General features: G+C 41.9%; 2 protein-coding genes across 9 annotated transcripts; one reads left to right on the top strand and one right to left on the bottom strand.

The window, feature by feature from the left end:
• Positions 1–201: 201 nt before the first annotated feature.
• On the bottom strand, positions 202–856 carry rln3b (relaxin 3b). The gene is made up of 2 exons (XM_020596052.1): positions 682–856; positions 202–600 (listed from the first exon to the last, which is right to left on the bottom strand). Exons 1-2 carry the CDS (start codon positions 854–856, stop codon positions 338–340), a joined length of 438 nt encoding a protein of 145 aa, XP_020451708.1. The 3' UTR covers positions 202–337.
• On the top strand, positions 784–16,349 carry rfx1b (regulatory factor X, 1b (influences HLA class II expression)). Of its 8 annotated transcripts, none has more exons than XM_020596047.1 (18): positions 784–857; positions 2,853–3,228; positions 6,827–6,924; positions 7,046–7,138; positions 8,132–8,205; positions 8,337–8,655; positions 8,741–8,922; positions 9,010–9,129; positions 9,526–9,644; positions 11,282–11,400; positions 11,724–11,827; positions 11,914–12,065; positions 12,376–12,473; positions 13,944–14,093; positions 14,182–14,393; positions 14,499–14,652; positions 14,738–14,783; positions 15,472–16,349. In XM_020596047.1, exons 2-18 carry the CDS (start codon positions 2,880–2,882, stop codon positions 15,645–15,647), a joined length of 2,565 nt encoding a protein of 854 aa, XP_020451703.1. In that variant the 5' UTR covers positions 784–857; positions 2,853–2,879; the 3' UTR covers positions 15,648–16,349. The 8 variants fall into 8 exon arrangements, with proteins under 8 accessions (XP_020451703.1, XP_020451700.1, XP_020451706.1 ...); XM_020596044.1 differs by lacking the exon at positions 784–857 and adding an exon at positions 1,718–1,873; XM_020596049.1 differs by lacking the exon at positions 784–857 and adding an exon at positions 1,719–1,873 and having other exon boundaries at positions 7,049–7,138.
• The last annotated feature ends 2,251 nt before the right edge of the window (positions 16,350–18,600 follow it).

Raw genomic sequence — 18,600 nt, 5'->3', positions numbered from 1 at the left:
CTGTCAAGAAAGACTATGATTGTGAAACAAGGTTTTGCAAAAGTGAAAGTGCTCTAACAGCATGAAACATTTAACTGTATATTTTATAGGGGAACAAAGACTTTCATAACAACTACAGAACTACAGAAAGTTTTATTAAACACATGTATCAATCAGTGATAATCACAGTAAACACATTGTGAATACACATTCCTGTATCAATAGTCAATACATGGATGGTGTGTTGGATGGGATGGATAATTAGAAAAATTCTGTAAGTGTGAAGAAATTGAGGAACCACATTGGAAAAGAGTAGATCCTTGGTGTATTAGTGACAAGAAAAGATAAGAAAGTAGATTCAGCACAGAGAGCTGATTTCACTCTTGCTACAGCCCCACTTGCAGCAGGCATTGGACAGTCCGACCACTACATCCCGTTCTTTCCTATCTGCACTTTGCAGCACCTCCTCTGAGATTGGCGAGCGAGCTGAGCAGCTGAATTCAGCAGCCATAGACGTCACATCTAATGTTTGGTCTTCCAGCTTTGCAGGATCCTGTTCGCTGCCAAGTTGAGGGATGGGATTTGTGTTCCATGGGTCAAAGGCCTCCTCTCCAATAACAGCTGATAAGAAGGAAGGGTAAAATTCTTAATATTGCATTTTAGCTTTAGGTAACCGGGCACATCCTCCACACACAATCTTACCTGAGTCCCCTATGTTTCTCCTCCAGCGAGAACCACCACAGGTAAAGATGACAGCTCGTATGAATTCTCTTCCACAAAGTTTTACCCCATAGAAAGAGGGATGGTCATCACTGGAGTGCACCCTGTCTATGAGTGCCACCAGCAAGCCCAAGGTCAAGAGTGCTGCCTTTGACATGGTAAGAATTAAAAGATGGCAAAGGTGTGTCAGAGGCTGGAAATTGCTTGTGTCTGTGGTGTGTGTTTTTTCCTGGACAGGTCCCTACCTTATATAGGCTACAGCATCTCAGAGAGGGACTTCAACTCATCTCCACTTTTCGTCACACCTAGAGATAAGACCAGAGACCTTTAGGGGCAACAATGCAGACAGAGAAAAAGAAAAGTTATGATTAAATTGCAGATGATGCCAGACGTGATGTTAGCAGAGCTCCTGGCTATCTAATCATCTGTGACCTTTTATTGGCCTTTCTGTCTCTTAAATAATTTTGGGCAGAGCTATGTGTGGCCAGCGCAGTCTGGGTCTCAGAGCACTATCTGCTCTGCTGGGCACTGGATGGAGATCATTATCCATTCACACCAAAGATGGAGATCATTATCCATTCACACCAAGGACAACAAGGGTGCTGTACATAGTTGTTCTCCACAAGAAACACACATATCCCCACACCCACACACATTCATACATACATACTATATATAGATTTCTGAGGACACCTGGTGATACTGCAGTGACACAAATCAGATGTAAAACTCAATATTGGGCAATTTTAATTATTTACTGTATATGAGTGTATGGAGGTGGCTGGAGATAATCGGTGGTATAACATTTTCCAAGTAATATTACATCGTTGTCCACCTATCAGCCTGACGTTCTTTGTAATGTAAAGAAGTATCATTAAAAGTGGGAATGTTGACGTTAGGCTCTGGCAGAAGTGACAGACAGGGACTGTCTACCAATCAACGATCGGTTGCTTTCCTAACGCTACGACCACCTCCCAGGTCAGCGAATCAGGATTTAGTGTAGGGCGGAGCGATGACAAGAGGGTAGCAACAGTTGCCCCGGTGAAGGCAAGGCGCCATAGTCACGGTAGTCCTGGCGACAAGAACCAAGCAACGGGAGTCAACAATAACAACCAAAATCTAAGGGAAAAAAACTTTTAACGACTAAAACGGACAGTACTGGGATAAACTAGAGGTGAAAAAGTAAAATATCTCAGAACCATTGTTTGATTTCCTCTAAATTATATGCGTGTTCTTGTTTGTACAGTCGTCAGCCTTAACCTGAAAGTGGTCTAGCGTGTTGGTGATGAAAGTGGTTGCTAGCTTCTTTCCAAATGCAGACCGTTGTTATGGCGATGTCAGATTTTTGATAAGAGCTCAAGATGGCGGGTGTGTTGTAGTGCTAACCGTACTTTTTAGCTAATTTGTCAGACCGTTCCAACTGTTTCTTGCAGTTTTGAATACTACGAAATTAGAATTAATTGTGGTTAATGGTGTGGTCGTAGATTTATTGACTATCAATCATGAGTAGCTACCGTAGCAACTAGCTAGTGCTCCTCAACGTCACAACGTGAGCTGCTAGCTGGCGAAGCTATCACTCTCGCTTTCTCACTTTTCAAGCAAGCGATCCAGAAACATTAGATACAGAAAACCTCATAAAACTGCTTTCGCAACCGAGTCAGTTTAGATATAAACGCGGAGCCATATGTGTAGTATGTAGTTTCATAATGTTTGTGTGACTTTGAAAAAGTTTTTGGTCTGACATTGTATTTGACAAGTCACACCCGTGAACATGGTGTGCTTGATGATTGTCTTGTTTGCTGCTGGTTTCGCAGGAGTGGCTTTCTCTAGTGGGAAGGCTATAGCACTTTGCATGGTTAACCTGTGGTTTAACCCATTTCCCCCCAGATTTAATGGAAATTAACTGAAATTGAATCCATTGCTTCACTTATGGTGCTTAAGATCAAACCAAACAGGAAAGGCTCTCAGCTACTGCTTAGTCTCAGACAAAAGCCTTACTTCCTCCTCTGGATTATGTTTCAAACACACACACACACACACACACACGTTTTATTCAGCCAGAATGTAGAGAGATGAAATAATAATACAAAGGTTGTTTTTATGTACATTTGTAGCACTTTCATTAATGAGAGTTGTCTTTTTTTTATCCACAGCACTAGTGCCTGAAAGTATTGGTTGCCATGGCAACTTCTAGATACTCGGGAGACCTTCAGCCTCAGCAGACCAACACTGTAACTATAGCAACATCTGCTGCCACCACACCCTCATCCGCAAAGACAGCACGCTTCCTGTCTGAGATTCCACCAACTTCTGGAACCATTACTACAGCTAACAAATCAGCCACTGCATCCAAAACAGGACAGGATGCACTTTGCTCTCAAGCACCTCCCACCCAGGCCCAGAGCCAGAAGGCAGTGGTTCTGACCACTCCCACGCAGCACTATGTAACCCCTGAAATCCAGCACTCTGTGGCCCAGAAGAGTAATGGTCAGAGAAGCTCGCCACAGTATATCATAGTAACTGTTACAGGTGAGAAACTTACGAAGGACTGACAGATACCTGCATAATGCATACTTTTCACACACACATAACAGATACTTTCTAGCTCACATAAGCAGCTGGAGGGCAAAATGTGGCATGTAGTCTGAGCAAGCTTCCTGTAAGTCTGCTTTTTCCTGAATTTTACATTAATCAACTGATAAATGTCCCTTATCTTTATTCCAAGTCAAGCTTTCACTTGCTCATCAAAATGTTTAACTATAAAGCCCCAGTTTGCACCAAAACATGATATCCACAGACATTTGAGGAATTATTTAAGTGCTTACCTGAAACAAACTTCTTATAATGTTATTTATGATGATGACAACGTTTAGTTCAGGGTAAATTTTCTGCCCTGTGTATTTGCATGGCATCTTTAAAATAGTCTCTGCTTAGATGGCTTGAATGAAGACCAGCAGAGAGTTAAATCCAACCAGGGTTGAACCACTAATGTAGTTTGCCTGTCTGGTTGGGTGGTGCATATATTATGAGGACAAAATAAGCTGATGGACTTGGTTGCTAGGCTGAGTAGTCTCCACCATGGGAGCGTGGATGGCTGATGAATGGAGCCTGACTTTTTCTTTACTCTGCTGCTTTTGATGTTCTAGAAAGATGGTGGTATAATTATGTTATATTATTTTTTATATTATATTAGTTTACAGTTCCTTTGGTGGTATTAAAATTAGATAAGCCAGTGTTTATGGCAGCTAATGTAATGTGTGTGTGGAAGGCTTTGGACCTTTTTGAGATATTAGTTTAAATTAAATTATGCCACTGCACAAAAGTATCCTGAAGTAAAAGAAAAGTGATGCCCAGTCATAAGGATGGATGTTGGTATTTTAAAGTGTGGTGTTAACTAGTAGAGAGAGAATCAACCCTAATATTAATGTTATCTGTATGTTTATTTTAGGGCTGTCTATTCGTAGATCTTTATGCCTGCTAGTGTCAAATAACACTGTGCACTCTCACCCACAGGCTTGTCTTGTTCTCATGGAGCAGGACTGCTACGTTAGCTGAGGAACTACTTATTAACAATTCCCTTATATCTGAAATTTGCATTGCAGTGGAAAAAGCTGGGTTTTAGTCAGCACAGTTATGCAGCTAACCCATTCCTGTGCCTCTGTTTAATGTATTTGCATTTTTGAGAGCAGGCTAGAATAATGTATGTTAAAATTTCTATTGAATTTGCAATACAGTATATTGTGTTGCATAATACACAAGGTTTAGATACTTTTAACACTAATAGACCGATTTTTTTGAAGAGCCCAAAATAGAATAGAAGGTATAATGTAACATTTAAAAAGGGCAAAAAGGTTTTTCTGCTTAGCCTAGAGTTTATCCAAGTTATTTGTGCAGCAGGTTAGTTGGGCTTTACCTGTTAAACTAGCAGACATGATAGTTTTCTAATTGAAATTTACCATATCAATAATTATTTTCATTTTCAGTTACTATAATTTTTTTAATGTTCGCCCAATACATGTTGGTATAAAACAGACAAAAAATACATGGCCAGCATTTACCAGAGTCTATAGTGACATCTTAAAACTGATTTTTTTTTTTCCCTGACCAAAAGTGAAAACCCCAAAATTAGTTAATTACTGCGGGCCTGTGGTCACTGGGGACACAGTGTGGTTTGCTCTGTTGCCTCACAGCAAAAAAGGTTCTGTATTCAAATTTAATGGCCACTCCAGTGCCTTTGCGTGTGGAGTTTGCATGTTCTCCCTGCGCCTGTGCGAGTCCAGGTATCCCAGCTTTCTCCCACCGTCCAAAGACATGCAGGTTATACCTCATAAGTGTGAGTGGGTGTCTGTGTCTCTATGTGTCAGCCCTGTGATAGACTGGCGACCTGTCCAGGGTGTACCCCGCCTCTTGCACAGTGTCAGCTGGGATTGGCTCCAGCCTCCTGCGACCCTCCAAACGATAACTGATATAGATAATGGAAAATCAAATTAACAGTCACTGTAGTAAAAGATACCCTTGTTATCCACATAAAATAAAGCTATATACAGTTGAAGTCAGAGGTTTGCATACAGTTAGGTTGTCATGTTAATAAACTCTTGATTTGGCAAGTCGGTTAGGACATGTACTTTATGCATGACACATGCATTTTTCCAACAGTAATAAAACATAATAAAGGGTTAGGTTAAGTATATGAAGTCTACGAAGCAAATATTTCTAATGTTGCTGCTTGTTCAAATTGAGCTCTTCACCATGCCTTGTGTCCTGGAGCACTTCTGGTAGAGTATACTAGTTTGTGTGCTTCTGGTAAATTTGTCTCATATTGTGTGTTTCTGTATTTATTTCTTGAATATGTTTGTCCATAGGGGCCACCGCAGATAACAGTGGATCAGACAAATAATATATGATTGAAATGCAATAGGCATTTTCAGTCAGTTGACTGATTCATTAATTAAATATGTCTGTATGTCCATGGTATGTCCAGAAGTGCTAAGTCAAAGGCCTCTGGTCATGTTCTATAAGATATTTTGTTTGTCACTCAAAAGGCTGCTTCAATTCTGATGAATCAACTAATATTTTCAGCACTGTCTACATTTCTGTATGATTAATATGCCAAAACAACCTTTATTTCTCGTCAGCCAGATCATGATTACCTGTTATGTGTGCATGTTCCAGAGTTTTGTGTTCTGGTGAGTTGCACCTACACTTGTCAATAGCAGTTATACTTTACGGTTTCAAACTAGTGAAAGGAAACAAAGTTATAAACTACAATGGCTTACATGTAGCAGTTTCACTAGAATTATTATGTTCGATCAATAACCTTGTTAGGCTTTTCCAATCTTAAACCTGAAATTTAGTGGCATCGAGGTATAAAAGTAGCCACCAGTAACTAGATCTAACTGGTTGAATCTGCAGACAGCAGCCAGCTTGTGCGGAAACATCATGTTACTTTAAGTTCCTCCCATCTAATAAAAGAGTTATTACTTAAAGTTGTTAATTTGCCAAACTGGCAGGTGGAAGTAAGGAAGAAACATTCAGTCAAAATGAACATGCATTTGAGGAGAGACAGAATCAGAGTTGTGCTGGCGCCTGCGTAACTACAGGTGTGTTTACAGCAGTAGACCTTGGTCGAAGTCGGAGCAGGACCATGCAAATCAGTTAAAGTAAGATGTTTTCTCACCTGAAGGGTATATATATATATATATAAGTGAATATTACACTCTCCTCTGCCCACTCTCCATCCTCTGTTTTCTCCCTCTTTCCTTCATCCCTCATGTATCTCTCATTTCCCTCTCTCATCTGATCTGCTTGTTTACAAGATGGAGGGATTTCTCTCTCCATCTGGGGAGATTAGCTGTCCAAGGCTGTCCTTCTGCATACGAGATATAAGGATGAACACAGAGTTGAGACAGACACACTCTTCCTCCTCTTTACTGTCAGTCTTTCTTCAGTTAAGTTAAAAAAAACAACAACTTAGTTGCAGGATGTTCTGCGGTGGCTGTTATTACGATTTGGAAGCAGTATGTCGTGAGTACTGAACTTGTGCTGATGGTGATTGGCTTTTTCTTTTGAGTTTTACTTGATGATCTGATGGAACTTCTCTTCCTCACCATCCATGTGCCATCCCTAGATGGTTCTGTTCACTCCAGTGACAGTCTGTCAGACTCCAGCCCACCTGCCCACGGTGTTCCAACTCAGGTGGTCCAGCCAGTCCAGACCACCCCACAGGTGAGACTTGAACACATATGCAGACCCACGAATCTGTCATTGTCACCATGTAGGAGCTGGCTACAACAAAGGGTCGAGCGCTGATCAAAATTTTATCCGACACTGTGGCTTTACTCATCAGCAGAGGTCAGTGTTGCAAGCGGTGTCGCAGGCAGCCAAGAGGATTCAGGCAGGCCACACCAACAGTCTACAGTCTGTGCACATTAACCGTGAGGTAAACAGACATACACAAGGCATTTAATCTTACAGTGTAAGAGAATAATAATAAATACATTCAATTCAAGTGTGGAGGCAATGTCATATGTTCATTGCTAATGGTAGTAGAAGGATGCTGGAGAGAAAGCCCTTTGTGCCTTAAAAAGTAAAATACTGTCCCTCCAGCTTTGCATGTCTCTCCACATCTGTCAACCCTCTTCATTTTTCATTCTCATGCTCATCCCTGCCACCCCATGACTGTTTGGAATATACCTGAACACTATGTTGTTATGTGATTGGTCATACCACACCACTTAAATTCATCTTTAATGGCAGATTACAACCCTGCCAATTTCACCTAATTGTCTTCCTCAGTACCTATCCCTAAATGAACATGCCTGCTAAGAGGTTTAGTCAGTAACTTGGCTTCGATGTGTGTATAACAACTGTGAATAATGGTGAACTGTTTTGGAACTTGTACCTCCTCAGCCCTTCCTCTGAACAAAAACCCTCTTATGTACTGCACAGCACACCTTCTTTCACTGCTGTTACAGGCTAGGTGTTAGTCTGCTAAAGTTTAAAAAGCTGTAAGTTATGATTTTATATTAACAAACTACATATAATTTTAAAGGGGCTACTTCTAATGAATCCTTCAAGAATTATCATCCAACTCTGCTGTTTGCCTTACTTCTTCTTCTTTCAGCTCATTGTTTTGGCTGTACGTTCCCCAGCTTTAACGTTTTGGTGCACTTTCACTGCTCTGGTCCACATAGTTTATGACAGCAGCAGGAACAGGCTCAAAATAGAACTAATAGGAGGATTACTGAGCTTATATTTATCCCTTGAACAGGAGTAGGGTTCTGAATGAATGCTAATGTTGCTCTATATCTGCTGAATGTGTGAATAGACAGCTGTGTGCTAACAGGTTCACTATAACAACATAACATTATAATATAAGTATTGTGTTTCTTCTTGAACACTACTTTAAGTCTTCACGTTGCATGTTGTTCAGGTGGAGCACGTGTACTCTGGCCAGGTGCAGTATGTAGATGGAGCAGGAGATGCAACGTTCACCACATCCACCATGTGAGTAGGGAGGAAACTGCTGTCACACATCTTGCAACTTTCCTGGTCACACAGCTGTGCCTGTTCTGTATTTACATGTTTCGCTGTGTGTTTGTGCGTGCCTTTGTATATCTTTTTTTGTTGTTGTCCAGTCGATCGAACAGCTACCCTTTCTCCGACTCGCCCCTCTATTCCCAGACTCCTCCCACCTCCTCCTCCACCTACTACGAGGCCACACCCAGCTCTGACTCAGACATCACCAGCTCTGTGACCTCGCAGCCGGTTTCTGTGGCAACAGGAGGAGCCAGCAGTGGGACAGCTGCGGCGGGTGGAGCAGGCTATGTCATTCAGGGAGGTTATGCATTAGGAGGAGGAGGAGCAGCAGCAGCAGCAGCAACAGGTGGAGGAGGTGGAGGAGGAGGAGGAGGACAAAGTTACACTAGCCCTAACTCTCGTGCTCCACCTGCTACTGTGAGTACTCAGAAATGTTTTCATGTTATAATTTATGACAAGAAGTTTCATAAAATTGAATTCTGCGATCATCCACCATCCCTAGGTACAGTGGCTCTGTGATAATTACGAAGGGGCAGAGGGGGTGAGTTTACCTCGCTGCACCCTCTACTACCACTACCTGCTGCACTGCCAGGAGCAGAAACTAGAACCTGTTAATGCTGCATCTTTTGGCAAACTCATCAGGTCTGTTTTCATGGGGCTACGTACACGGAGATTAGGCACGAGGTATATACACCCAAAACACACACACACACCTTGATTTTGCTGCTCCAGTGACTCAGGTCATTTTCAACTTTTTTCTGTGTGTTTCAGAGGGAACTCTAAATACCACTACTATGGCCTGAGGATCAAATCTGGTTCCCCTCTACTCAGATTGATGGATGAACAGCAGCACATGGCGATGAGGCAGCAGCCATTCTCACAGAAAAACAGGTATCCATACATGGACCTCTACTAATATGAAATGTGTCATTTTAGCATTATTTTTGAGAACCTGTAAATATAGTATGAAATGACTGTATAGCATCACCTGCTTTTATTTCTTTTAAGCTGTGCCTGAGTTACAGTATGTTCTCTCTGAATTTTGGTTGCATTAACACATGCGTCTTAAGCTGCCCACAAGTGATTAGATCACCTATACATATTATATTGCTAAAAATGAACAGGGCCTAAGTGTATCTTTGCACTAAATGATCCATTCAAACAGCAATATATAAGAGTTGTTTTGCTTATGATTTTCTTGGGGCTGTTTTTTCCAGTGCACCAGTTACAGCATAACATGCATTTTCCCTCTTTGTCTCCCTGAATGATGGGCCCTCTGTCCAACAGGATAAAGCCAGTTCAGAAGACACAGGGGATCGCCAATGGAACACTGGGCGGTGCAGGTCAACAGGCGGCAGCACTCTGTGATATTTCAGCGCAGGTGCAACAGTATCAGCAGTTTCTGGGTGAGGAACACCAGCACCCTACATAGTTATCACCATTGTTTCTTAGCAGTACACAGTCTCTTATTGCAAGATTTTTTTAAAGGACCCGTTTTCATATAATCCAGGCTTTCATTTCCGATTGCACTGTTGGTTATTATGCTGTAATGAGCTGTGGTAACTAGGGTTGTAGCGGTATCCGTGTTTCACAGTATACCATGTTATTAAAACTGATGGTTAAACATACCATGCACATCCTTAATACCAGTATTGATGAAAAAATGCAACGCGTGTGCACCTTTCTTCCCCGACTGCCCGTCAGACTCTGCAATGGGTGCCTCAAACACACATGCAGCAGACAAATGGCAGAGAGAAGGAGGCTGATATCACCAAACTCCATCCACCAAAAAAGAAATTAAAATCAGCAGTGCAGGATTACTTTGGATATGTCAAAAAAAACAAACACCTTTGAAAACACCATCCCTTCATGCAGATCAAAGTATGTGTCCCGTTTATTACTTTAATCCCAAACAATACAACATGTGAGCATATAAATGTCATAAAATGCACTATCAAAATTATTTTCCACATTGTCTGTTCATTTGCTAACCTCAGATTTACAAATGGACTCACACTGATCTGATGTGACCCCAGAAACACACAAACTTTCTCGGGCAACACCGGCTCTGGGCACTGACAGAAGTCACTGTGTGTGAGTGACGGTACAGAGGAGCAGTCTGGCAGCGCTGTTGTGCACCTACAGTAAATTAGCAACTATTTTGATAATCCTATAGAGCATCTTGACAGCATTTCTCATTGTTGTCAGACATTTTGCAAACCAGCCAATCGATTAACGGAGAAAATAATCAGCAGTTTAATCCGTAATTAAAATAATGTTGCACTTGGATACACAATAGTTCAGCAGAGCTCCACTTCAACAAACTAGAACAAGTCCTGCTTTTTCATTAAAGCATGAGTGACAGGCTGTTAATGTGATGTTATAATATATGTTAGTATAGGATGTATATGCACATTTGCATGATAATATTTGATTTTACCTAACATTTTCAATGCAGGACTTTAACTTGTAACAGAGTAGGCTACATCAGCGTACAGTATATTACATACAGCTCTCATTCACTGCAGACAGTCTGTGATAGTTCTGCTTTACAATATGAACTGATTTAATTAGGGAAGTATTAATTAAGTGACACAGAAGCCTTTGGAAAGTGGGATGTGCAGATTCTTACAATGACATCTGTACAGAGGTGAAGCAGTGGCAGGCTAAATATCTGACAGATCAGCAATGATTATGAATTTAGGTAGTTTCATATCAAGCCTGGTTCAGCTCACATACAGCAGCAAACTGATATGATGACTGTTTTATATGAAAAATGTAGCCCATATGCATTTTCATGCACAGTATTTAAGCAGTAGTATGGAGATCAGCATAGATCAGCATTTGATCACTCTCCTTGTCGCATAGAATAACCAGGCGAGGCGCAGTTCATCTCAAATGAGCCTAATCTCATACCGTTGCAACCCTAGTGGCAAAACGGTAATGACTGGGTCTGTCACGTGAAACAGTAGACTCTACTGTTTCAGTCTATATTCCCTCTGTTAGTCTGCTTGTACTTATGTATGTGTTATATCTTGTGTAGAGGCTTCACGGCCACTGCCAGACGTTGTGGACATGGATCTGCAGGACCAGACCCTACCTGATGGGATCCTGTTAGAACACCTCAAGGCTTTTCAGACTCTCTACAGAGAACACTGTGAGGTACGTAGCTGTGGACCCTTAACAATAATCAGAATAGTGTAAATTGCCATGTATGTGTGCTTGTTTTTATTGCACTGTACAGTTTTAGGACAGTTTGTGACTTCATAAGTCAGTTTGTTCTCCACACATTGTGCACTTGGTCGTACACCTTTCTGTAGTACTGAAAGGTGTATGTTTGAATAACATTCAGCTGTCTTATATAAAGGTGAAGTGGATTTATTGTCTAGCGTACAGTGATTTAAGCTCTAACAACAGGCCAAGCAGAAAAAGGCCACAATTGTGAAGATGTACACCCCTCACAGTTGTTAATGCGCTGCCCACAGGCTATTCTGGACGTGATGATCAATCTTCAGTTCACTCTTGTGGAGACACTGTGGAAATCCTTCTGGAGGTTCAGCCAGAGTAATGAGACGGAATCACTGAACCTGTAAGTGTTACAAGCCCATGTGAAACAATCTGATAAAAGAAGTAATAGCTATATATTTCATCAACTGCTACAACAACCTCTACCAGGCACAATGAGTCCGAGAAGCGTCTGCCCAAATCATGCCTGGTGGTGCTGTGTAAGTTTGAGCCAGTGCTGCGCTGGACGAGAGAGTGCGACAACGTGCTCTACCAGACCTTGGTGGAGATTCTCATCCCTGATGTACTGAGACCCATCCCTAGTAAGTTAGTAAGAGTTCAGAAGACAGACGTCTGTGACCCGAAACTGAATGACCTTCATTTCAGTTGTATTCATGCATTTGATTGTATACTGTGTGTAAAGGTTATACTGTGAATTTATAGAGTTTGTCAAAAGGGAACAGTGATAAAACATTTTCATATACAGTAGCAGTGAAGTTAATGAAGAATCAAAATCATCAAAAGTAAAAAGAGGGTAAATGTGAAAAAGGAAGATTGTTGGAGAACATTGCTTTTTAAATGTCTTTAAATTATGTTTGTCTCCTCTCCACATCACCACCATCAATGCCTCAGGTGCCTTAACTCAGGCCATCCGTAACTTTGCCAAGAGTCTGGAAAACTGGTTGACAGGCGCCATGATGAACATCCCAGAGGAGATGGTTCGCATAAAGGTATTTGTGTGCTTACAGATGGACTGGATATCAAGACTGACCTCTGCATCTATTTTGGTCTTTGTTTCAGAACTGTACATAACCAGATGGCAGCAATTTCTCTGATGATATCTAGACTCAGACAACCCATGTTTGGAATGAGAATTTATCCTAAATGTGTCCTGAGTGACTAGTTTTGATTCAGGTTCACCTCCCACTCATACAGTATCTGTTGGAAACTGTGACTAAACAGAAAAAACATCCATTCGTGTTTTTGCCACACAGCTATAGGTGGCAGTTGCAGTAGATGCAGTCAGGATATATATTTAAAAAAAAAAAAGACAAGGACAAAGTTTGAAAGGTTCATCATGCTTGTAAACACATGTCCCAGACTACCTCCAAATGTGACCTAGGTGATGGGATCTTACTGTATCATCAGTCTTGGTCTGTATTGAGCTGCCCCAGTGTGTGAGGATGGCACCCTCTTTGTTTTTAAAACTAATCTTAAAACCCATTTTTGATCTATGGCATTTACTTAACTTCCAGTAAGGTGTAGTGGACCTAAAAGCTGTCAGTGTGATATATTATTAAATTTATGGTCTGTTATGTATTTTGATGTATTGTCTATCTCAGTGATTTTTTTACAATTAAGTTTTGTTTAGACTTGTTTTAATTACTGCATATTGATTTTACCTTTTATTTTATTGTCATGTGATAGTTTTGATTATGTTGTTTAGCAACATAATAATAATAACTGTTATTATTAGGGTTGGGAGTGAGTTGAGAGTTTAGGAGTTTAAGTATCTCGGGGTCTTGCTCACGAGTGAAGTTTAAATCAAGTGTGAGGTTGACAGGCAGACAGGGGCAGCATCAGCAGTAATGGACATTGTACCAGGCCGCTGTGGTGCAATGGAAAGGTCTCAATTTACCACTCAGTCTACCCTCCAAACCTCACCTATGGTCATGAGCTGTGGGTGGTGACCGATACAATAAGATTGCAAGTACAAGCAGCCGGAATGAGTTTCCTTCACATAGTGGCTGGACTTAGCCTTAGAGATAGCATGCAGAGTTCAGACATATGGGAGGGGCTCGGAGTAGAACCGCTGCTCCTTCACATTGAAAGGAGCCAGTTGGGGTGGCTCAAACATCTTATCAGGATGACTCCAGGGTGCCTCCCTTTGGAGCGTCAAGCTGGTAGGAGACCCTGGTGTAGACCTAGAACACGCTGGAGAGATTATACATCTCACCTGGCCTGGGAACACCTCAGACTCCCATCAGAGGAGCTGGAACACGTTGCCAGGGAGAGGGACGTCTGGACTGCTTCACTGAACCTGTTGCCACCATGACCTGATCTCGGATAAGTGGAAGAAGATGGATGGATTATTATTATTTTACACATTTGAACCAGTGTTCTTGATGCTGTTTAGTGCCAAGGCTTTATTGTGCCCCCTTCCTGACATTTTATTACTTTCTTCTTGTCCGTTCCTTCAGGTGGTGTGTGTAGGCTCCTTCTCCCAAACACTGCGTCGCTACACCAGCCTGAACCACCTGGCCCAGGCAGCACGTGCTGTCCTCCAGAACTCAGCCCAGATCAACCAGATGCTCTCCGACCTCAACCGGGTTGATTTCACTAATGTACAGGTTTGTACAACTGTCTGTCTCCCATCTGTTAATTTCCAGTGTTGAATGAAAGTGAAATTGATTCGAAGCCTGATACTGTTGCCCTCAGGAACAGGCGTCCTGGGTGTGTCAGTGTGAAGACCGTGTAGTCCAGAGGCTGGAGCAAGACTTTAAAATGACTCTGCAGCAGCAAAACTCCCTGGAGCAGTGGGCTACCTGGCTGGATGGTGTCGTCTCCCAGGTCCTAAAGCCCTATGAGCAAAACCCTGTGGCCTTACCAAAGGCTGCAAAGGTCTTCCTGCTCAACTGGTCCTTTTATAGGTAGGGGAAAAGGGACAAAGTTACATGTAAGAATGGAGCTCCAAGTGAACGATGCAGCTTTCTGTTGAAGATAAATCTTCTACATGCTCTCTGCTTTCTCACCAGTTCTATGGTAATCCGGGACCTGACTCTGCGCAGCGCTGCCAGTTTTGGCTCCTTTCACTTGATCCGCTTGCTGTATGATGAGTATATGTACTACCTGATAGAGCACAGGGTGGCCCAGGCTAAAGGAGAGACACCCATTGCGGTCATGGGAGAAGTATGTGTCTGCATGCACACTCACTCACATAGTGCACTTGTCATTTGGTGATGAGTGTTTATAAATGTGTTACTCTGTTTTGCAGTTTGCCAGCGCCATCAAGAGCCGAATCTCTCCAGACCCGGAGAAAGGTAAACTCAGTGTGACTGTCCTCACAGTTATGTTGAGTTTCGAGTAGCGATGTTATGTGTGACACCTAAGTGTCAAAGCTTGTGTCCAGCAGAGGGGTCATTTCCAAATGAAGCCTCGCTTCAGAGCTTGTCATTTTCCTAATTGTCATGTGACCAATGAAAAACAAGGCCTTGTTTTATCGGAATCACATGAGTAATTAATTGAGTAAAGGCTTGTTCACCAGGATCACGCTTTCTACTCCTGTCAGCACACTGCATGCCTCTAGTAGCATGACACTTGTCAGACAGTGTCTTTTCTGAAATGCAGATAAAGAGGACTTTCTCTATTTGTGAACATTTTGGACTGACTCTTAAGTAAGCATTTTTACTGTTCACAAATATGTCTGTATAGCTTAATTATTACTTCAGTGACAACTAACATTTGTGGCCGCTCCATGTCCATAATAATTGCGCAGTGCATCATGGTCCTTGTGATGCTTCAGGGTTTGTGCTACACAATCTGTCCACTAGATGTCAGTAGTAATCGTGAGCTCTTAAAGGCTTCATGAGATGAACCTTTTGGTGAAACTATTGGCTGGGAAGCCTCAGCACCCAAGTGAGGCTAAATCTCGCCATCATTTTTTTTAGGTTTTGCTCCAGGTTCTCTTATATGATCACTCATTGTCATGTTACTGCCTTTGCCCATTAGAAGAAGAGGAGGATGATGAAGAAGAGGAGAGTGATGAGGAGAGCGGGGATCTTGTGCTGCAGTCCAGCTCTCTGAGTGCAGTCGATGAGAAGGAGTCGATAGAACCGCCCGCCAAGCAGCCCAGGACAAGTTTAAATCTGCACACACTTACCGCGAGCCACAGCACGCCACCTTAGCTAACCATCTGTGGACTCAATAGACAACACTTCATACACAGTATTGCTATGAGTTTAACATCATGTCATCCCATTCGGTCACCCTGTGTACGCTTCTGGTTTGCCAGTAGATGATGTTTGAAGGCAAGTGTGTGGCTGTCTGGTGTGTGTGCAGGCTTCTGGGAGAACATGTTTGTATTCTGTGCTTTTGTGCTGCCATTCTTTGCCAGTTTGCTTTCATGGGTCATTTACAGTCCTTCCCTCATTCCCTGTGCCTTCCCTGTTAATCTGGTGGCTGACTAGCAGTAGCCACTCCTGTCCAGCTAAAAGTCTACTCTATACAGTATGTAATATATTCTTGATTCCCTCCTGCCCAGCCTTAACCACTGACCTGATTGCTGTGGAGAGATGAGAAGACTACAGTGTTCATTTTCCTCTAAACTCTAAAATATCTCTTACATTGCCTTTAAAGGAATGACTATGCAGGAGAGCTGGACTTTAAAACGGCACTGTCAGAAATGGACTTTTCATCTAAGAGTAGCACCTGGAATCATTGCAGTGTGAATTTTGTTGAATTTGACAGCTACTTGTGGATGCCATATTTAATTTCTTATTAATTTGGCCAATTAACTGAAACAATGTGCCTTTGAGAGATTTATAGCCTGAAAAAGCTTGTATTCTACATGTTCTGTATTGGTGCATTAATAAATGAAGGTCCTGTGACGTAGTGTTGGTGTTGTCATGAAATTTTGCTAGCTGTAAAAGGGAAAAAAAAATCTAATAGTGCCAGTCGAGCCTCGTGATGAGCCCACCCAGTCTGCTCGTCATCTTTTCACCCATTTATCATCCATTCATTCTTTCAAGCATACACACAGACACACAATCCCACTACAGCAGCATATCTATGGCAACCCTGTCCCAGCTATAGCAATCTCAAAAGTTTTTGTAGTGTAAAAGTAGATGTTTATTTTCTGGGTATCTATGTTGAATATATTATAGAGATCCTATATTGTGTACCTTTTGTGAACACTGTCGTATATCCAAACAATTTGTATGTAACCATTACTGCCTTAAGAAATATGTTGTGCTATGTTCACCATCCAGAGTACCGAGCAATATTTTTATTGTGATGTAACAATGGACCAAGCATGTGAATATGGCGAGTTTCTATATGGAATACATGCTCAGCCAGCAGCTCATCTAGATGAAGTGTTGGACTTTGGTACCAAAAAGAAAATATTGCAAAGATTATAGTAGTAGTGGGATGTCCTTCAGGATGATCTGACTACCAAGATCCCACCAAAGAGCACTATATAGAAAAAGGGTATATTACATGTATCCATATGTTGAGGGCAGAAACCAAATTGACATGAAAAACATATTCAACTTCTAACTGCAATGTCACAATGATAAAAATTGCAACTCTGATTCAGTCCCTAGATTGTGCTGCTGAAATTTTTATAAAAGAGGTCCTTGATTTTATTTGAAGACCTTTGTACTTAAATTTGTGATCAGTGTTTGTAGAGTTATTCTCACTGTTGACTAAAAGAATGTGATCTCAAAATTTGTGCAGTATTTATTTTTTCTTCACTCTTTTGGCTCAAGACCACTTAAAGCTACAGTATGTGCCTTTTTTAATATTTCTGCCCCAAAACCTTTCTTAATGTTGAGAGGTGCTGTCAAGGCCCCCCGTGACCCAGACTCATTGAACAGCTTTGGCAGCAGTGTAGAGATATTAGCTACCAAAAGGTTTTGAGCAGGACTGACCTCTCTAACCACTCAGAGATTTTCAGAGATTAGCACCACTGGCTTTGGTATGGCAGGATCGGGGTTCACTTCCCTCTCAGGGTGTGAATTCCAGCTGTGGGTCCTTAGGGCAAGGCCCTTAATGCTAACTGCCTAGTGAGGTATGACACCAATGCTACTGCAAGGGGGAACCAGGACAGTGGGGAGAGATCTCACCCTCTCCCACAAATGGAGATCACAAAATTTTCTGACAGTCTGTTCTAGGCTGTATAGAACTGATAGATTAAGATGGGGACAGGCCGTGGCTTAGTGGGGTGCCTCCTGAAACGAGCACGGAAAAAGGCATCAATGAAGACAGTGGTAAAGTGAGGCCTGTAAGGTGAGGTGAAAGTCCACGTATGCTTTTTACACTATGTGCAATATGTCTATATATTATATATACTGTACCTATATGTCCCCCTAATATTGCTGCAGATAAGATCTGAAACACTGACAGTGCTATTCATATATCTTTCTCCCAGAGCCTCCAGTCCTACTGGGAGTGCTGGTGTTAGGGCCCTTCATGTACGCCAGAGGCCCTCAGCTGCAGCACTGGATGGACATGGTCAACACTCCACAGGAGCTGGTGAAGCTGTAGCACGGATTGGGCAGAGCTATTTAAGCAACCAAACATGAACAGATCCACAGACACACATGTGCATGTACATACACACAGAGTTTGAATTAATAGAATAAAAGTGCTAATAAATGTGTTCATCGTTTGCTCATCGTTTGTAAAACGCCTTGAGGCGATTTCCATCTGCTAATAAAAGCCTGTCTAGATGAAAGGTGTGTTTGTAATTGCATGTGATTTTTACTTTGTCAGTGTGTGCACGGGAGATATTTCGACGCTGGAGCCTGAGAGAGTTCGGCTGCTGTCTCCCACCGCCCCCTAGTGCGCATGTGCAGTGGACCCCAGAACGCAGAAGCAACCCCGGAAAAAAAAACAAATTTGCCGTGTGCACCAGGCGAGCAACATTCAGTGGGGAAAATAAATATAATAAATGAATATATTAACGTTAAGAGAAAACATTCTCACAATACAGACATTTTACTCCTACCCTTTCCCCTTATTAATACATCCGTGGGAAGAATGGTCTCCATCTTGTGATTCGGTATCCAGCTGTTATAATATATTAATGGGACGTACAAGGGTTGAATTTAGTTTATTGTTCTAATCAGTCCTATT

Source organism: Monopterus albus, unplaced genomic scaffold, assembly GCF_001952655.1.
Source record: "Monopterus albus unplaced genomic scaffold, M_albus_1.0 scaffold29.1, whole genome shotgun sequence".
Taxonomy (NCBI): Eukaryota; Metazoa; Chordata; class Actinopteri; order Synbranchiformes; family Synbranchidae; genus Monopterus; species Monopterus albus.
This window is presented reverse-complemented; position numbering and strand designations above follow the sequence as displayed.

Bases quoted from the DNA above. Each gene is read 5' to 3' on its own strand.
- rln3b (XM_020596052.1), bottom strand. From the start codon at position 856: ATGTCAAAGGCAGCACTCTTGACCTTGGGCTTGCTGGTGGCACTCATA. The intron at 601-681 runs GTAAGATTGTGT...CCTTCTTATCAG, and splicing joins GAGAAACATAGGGGACTCAG to CTGTTATTGGAGAGGAGGCC.
- rfx1b (XM_020596047.1), top strand. From the start codon at position 2,880: ATGGCAACTTCTAGATACTCGGGAGACCTTCAGCCTCAGCAGACCAAC. The intron at 3,229-6,826 runs GTGAGAAACTTA...TGCCATCCCTAG, and splicing joins TATCATAGTAACTGTTACAG to ATGGTTCTGTTCACTCCAGT. The intron at 8,206-8,336 runs GTGAGTAGGGAG...GTTGTTGTCCAG, and splicing joins ACGTTCACCACATCCACCAT to TCGATCGAACAGCTACCCTT.